This window comes from Apteryx rowi, unplaced genomic scaffold (genome assembly GCF_003343035.1).
Source record: "Apteryx rowi isolate R43461 unplaced genomic scaffold, aptRow1 scaffold_1147, whole genome shotgun sequence".
In the NCBI taxonomy this organism is placed as follows: Eukaryota; Metazoa; Chordata; class Aves; order Apterygiformes; family Apterygidae; genus Apteryx; species Apteryx rowi.
Window position 1 is genome coordinate 98,453 of NW_020447361.1, and position 4,403 is coordinate 102,855.

Here is a 4,403-nt window from a genome sequence, read left to right on the forward strand (position 1 = left end):
CTGTTATGCCCCCCGTCCCCATGCCGCTCCTGTCCCCTGTTGTCCCCCCCCGTCCCCACCTGCCGTGGAACCAGTCCTGGCAGACGTCGCACTCGATCATGAAGCGGGTCACGTCGTAGGGCAGCCGGCACAGGCAGTACACAGGCACCGAGGCCATGGCAGGCCGCTATAGGCGCCCTCTGCCCCCGCTATAGGCACCTTCCTCCACCCCCCTGCTCCGGGGCATCAGCCCCACAGTGCCCTATAGGGGCAGCCTCCCCCCAAAGCGGGGGGGGGGGGGGCAGCAAGGCTTCCCCTATAGAGGAGGGCTCCTCTTCCTACCGCCGACCTTGCGGCCCCTATAGATCTCTACTTTCCCCTTTCCTATAGGATTTCCATATGCAAAACTTGATCGGATGCTTTCGGCTCCTTTCCGTGGGGGCCCGGCCTCCCCGTTCCCTTTTTCCTATGRACCCCCTCCCCCTCTTTCTGCACAGAACTCAGTCTTCTATAGGGGTTCTCACTTCCTATAATGTACCAAGCTGCTCTCTCAATCTCCCTGTAATGTCTCTCTGTAGGGTCTCCCCGGGGTCAACGGGGTCCTGCCCCCCTCCACACGGCTCTGCAGGGCCCACCCGACCTTATAGGGCTTCCCCCAGGTCTATAGCCCCCCCCCCCGGGTCTATAGGGCCTCCTCCCGGATCTATAGGCTCCCGCCCGGGCCTGTAGGGCCCCGGGACGACACCCGAGGGTCTATAGGAGCCTGAGACCCCCCTCAAGCTCTATAGGGCCCCGGGACGCCCCCCCTCCGGCTCTATAGGGCCCCGCCGAGGTCTGCGGCCCCCCCAGGCCCTGGCGCCAGTGCCGCCTCCACCGCTGCTTGGCTCCGGCCACCCAATAAAGTTTATTCAAACGCGGAACGGGAAGCAGGGGGCGGAGCCTCGCCGCCATCTTGGGGTCACCGGAAGGAGGGGAGAGGGGGCGAGGGTCATGCGTCTCGGTCGCGCCGCCATCACGGGGAGGTCGCGCAGGCGCGGTGGCCATGCTGTGAGCGGCGCGGCGCCGGCCGCCATCTTGGGAGTGGCGGCAAAGGGGAGGTGGGAAACACCGTACTGCCCCTTCCTGTGTCCCGCGGCGGCTCCCGTCCAGACGCCGGCCATCTTGGGAGTGGCGCAGACGGCGCGGCGCGGCCATATTGGGAGTGACCAACCCCCCCCCCCCAACACACACACACATACCCGCTTCTCCACGTGGGTTTTTATTATTTTTCTTTTTTTTGTTGTTTTTACTCCTTTATAACAATCCGTCCAAAAAAATAAACGCGGGGCCCCGCCAGCTGCTGCCCCCGGAGCCCAAATGCCACAGAGAGAACCCAAAACCTCGCTGGCCTGGGGGGAGATGATGGGGGGAGGGGTGTGAAATGAGGTAGATGGACAAACCCTTACATTTACGCCCCAAATTGCACACCCGCGGCGGGTTTGGGGTAAAATGGGGCTGTTTGGGGGCGGGACGAAGGGTTTCAGGGCCCAAAGAGGACGTTTGTGAGGCAACCAAGGGGTTTATGCTCAACTGGGGAAGATTTGAGACCCAATGAGGAGGTTTTTGGGAAAAACAGGCAGTTTTAGGGAAAAGCAGGTGTTTGGGGGTCAAACAAGGCAATTTGGGGTGAAACACAGGCCCGAGGGGGGCTTGGGCAAATGGGGCGGTTTTGGGGTGAAACGGGGCGGTTTTAGGATGAACTGGGGAGGTTTTGGATTGAAACGAGTCAGTTTTAGGAAAAACGGAGGTTTTGGCTCAGGGGGCAGCTCAGGGGCCAACTGAGGCAGTTCTGGGGTGAAACAAGGTGGTTTTAGGACAAAACAGGGAGGTTTCTGAGTGGAATGAGGTGGTTTTGGCTCAGGTGAGACAGCTTGGGGGTCAACCGAAGCATTCTGGGGTGAAACAAGGTGGGTTTAGGACAAACTGGGGAAGTTTGTGGTTAAAGGAGGTGAGTTTAAGGTGAAACGGGGAGGTTTTGGGGTGAAATGGGCTGGTTTCAGGACAAAACAGGGAGGTTTTGGCTCAGCTGAGGCAGTTCTGGGGTGAAATGAGGTGGTTCCAGGATGGACCAGGGAGGTTTTGGGGTGGAAAGAGGCAGCCCCAGGACAAACGGGGGAGGTTGCGGGGGGCTCTGGCTCGGCAGCGGTGGCGCGAGGAGATCGGTGGCGGTGGCCACCCGGCGCTGCACTCACTTGGGCCCTGGCGGGACGGGGCAGCCGGTGCCGTGCAGGGCCGGGCCCAGGGCACCGGGCGGGGGCGCCGGGGCCCACCGGGGCGGGAAGGGGCCGCAGGGGGGCAGCCCAGGGGGCAGTGGTGGCGCCCCGGCGAAGGTCAGGCCGGGCGGCAGGGCGCCGCGCAGCTGCGCCAGGGTGGACACCCACGAGGATGCGCCCTGCGGCACCGGGAGGAGAGACAGAGAGACGGGGGGGGCTCAGAGCGGGGCACCCCCCAGGGGGCCCAGGCATCCGGGCACCCCCCTCACCTCCGCAGTCCTGGCCCGGGCGTCGGGCTCCGGGCGGCCCCGGCTCTGCCGGAGCTGGTTGAGGCTGGGCTTGGGGCCAGGGGTGCCCGCCGTCTCCCGCGCCCACTCATCCACCAGCCGGTGGAAGTCATCTGTGAAGAGGCCTTTCTTGGCAGCTGGCGGCACCCGGCGGGGCTCTGCAGGGCACAGGCACTGTCAGCCCGTGTGCCAGCACGGCGGGGGCCCAGGCCTCCGGGGGCAGGGGCCCAGGCATTCTGGATGGGCATGGCGGGACACCGCTGTCCTGCGGTACCTGGCAGGGCCGGGCCCCGGGAGCTGCTCGGGCGCTGAGAGTTGCTGGTGCAGGAGGAGGAGGAGGAGGCGGGGGCTGGCGCAAAGCCGCCGCCGTGCTCTGGGGACATGGTAGGGACTTGCTGGCAGCTGCTATGGGGCTGAGCCAGACCCCGAACGACCCTGCTGGCATCCGAGCCTCCTCCCTGGAGCAGGCCCAGGTGTCCCAGCCCCCGGCACAGACCTGGCCATCCCAGCTTCCCCGGAGCAGGCCCAGGCATCCCAGCCCCCCTCCCCAGAGCAGGCCCAGATGTCCGAGCCCCCCTCCCTGGAGCAGACCCCAGTGTCCCAGCTCCCCCCAGAGCAGGCCCAGGCGTCCCGGCATGGGGCCCACCTGTGGGCGTGGGGCTGACGTCAGGGCCGGGGGCCGGTGGGCGTCCCCGGGCCTTGCCCTTGAGGGCCCGGGGCCGGCGGGGGGAGGTGGGGGGTGGCCCGGCCTCACCAGGCTCCCCCCGGGTGTCCCTCAGGGCCCGCAGACGGGCGTAGAGCTCCTGCAGCTCCCGGTCCTGCTGTGCCTGCAGCGTCACCACCTCCTGGATGTGCCTGGCAGGGGGACAGGGCATGACCCAGGGTGGGGATGCGGCCCCGGGTGCCCGGCCCCTCCCCTGACCCGCCTTACTTCTCCCGCAGCTGCTGCAGCTCAGCCCGGAGGTCCTCGTCCTCGAGCTCAGAGTCACCGTCGCTGCTCATGGGCGACGAGGGCGAGTGGGCGCCAGAGCCGGGGCGCCGCAGCCCACCCGGGCGGGCTGCCGAGGCCTCGCTGTCCGACCCCGAGCCCCCCGGCGGGCTGCCCAGCGCCGCCTGGGCCCCTGCCGGCTCCTCCACCCCCCGTGTGGGCACTGCCACCACCTGGGGGGGGGACGTGGAGGGAAGACGGTGGCGGGCAGAGCCGGACACCTGGGCCCCTTCCCAGTGCGGCAGGCTGGGGGCTCGAGGAGGATCCCTGTCGCTCCTGGGGCTCTTTGGAGGGGTCCCAGGGGCAGTCTGGGGGTCCCAGGGGCAGCTCCCATCATCTCTGGGGGGACCCAGGGGCAGTCTGGGGGTCCCTGGGGCAGCTCCCATCATCTCTGGGGTCACCCGGGGGCAGTCTGGGGGTCCCAGGGGCAGCTCCCATCATCTCTGGGGACACCTGGGGGCAGTTTGGGGGTCCCAGGGGCAATTTGGGGGTCCCTGGGGCACCTCTCATCATCTCTGGGGACACCCGGGGGCGTTTTGGGGGTCCCTGGGGCAGCTCCCATCATCTCTGGGGGTCCCTGAGGCATTTTGTGGGTCCCTGGGGGAGTCTGGGGGTCCCTGGGGGAGCTCCCATCACCTCTGGGGGTCCCTGGGGGCAGTTTGGGGTGCTTGGGGACACCCTGGGGGTCCCCACGGGAGGCCAGCTGCCCTCCTGCCAGCACCCAGACGCCAGGGCCCCCTGCCCCATGGTGGCACCCACCTGGAAGCGCCCGCGCCGGAAGGACCCTGCGGCCGTGCCGCGCCGTGGGGGGGGCCCAACCTCGCCGGGGGGCTCCCCGAAAGGGCCCCCAGCCACCCCCGGCCGCCGCTCCTCTGCCTCGCCTAGCCAGGAGAAAGC

At 67.8% G+C, this 4,403-nt stretch overlaps 2 protein-coding genes across 2 annotated transcripts in view; both read right to left on the minus strand.

Moving 5' to 3' along the window:
* PHF8 (PHD finger protein 8) overlaps positions 1 to 896 on the minus strand; it is a 9,050-nt gene extending 8,154 nt beyond the window's left edge. The window contains exon 1 of the mRNA XM_026079427.1: positions 60 to 896. Coding sequence (XP_025935212.1) covers positions 60 to 157 — 98 coding nt within the window. The 5' untranslated portion in view covers positions 158 to 896. The remainder of the gene's footprint in view (positions 1 to 59) is intronic.
* Positions 897 to 1,229: 333 nt separating this feature from the next.
* WNK3 (WNK lysine deficient protein kinase 3) overlaps positions 1,230 to 4,403 on the minus strand; it is an 11,390-nt gene continuing 8,216 nt past the window's right edge. The window contains exons 19-23 of the mRNA XM_026079442.1: positions 3,450 to 3,937; positions 3,165 to 3,373; positions 2,793 to 2,891; positions 2,501 to 2,676; positions 1,230 to 2,410 (exon numbers count right to left, since the gene is read on the minus strand). Of these exons, the coding sequence (XP_025935227.1) occupies positions 2,207 to 2,410; positions 2,501 to 2,676; positions 2,793 to 2,891; positions 3,165 to 3,373; positions 3,450 to 3,937 (1,176 nt within the window). The 3' untranslated portion in view covers positions 1,230 to 2,206. The remainder of the gene's footprint in view (positions 2,411 to 2,500; positions 2,677 to 2,792; positions 2,892 to 3,164; positions 3,374 to 3,449; positions 3,938 to 4,403) is intronic.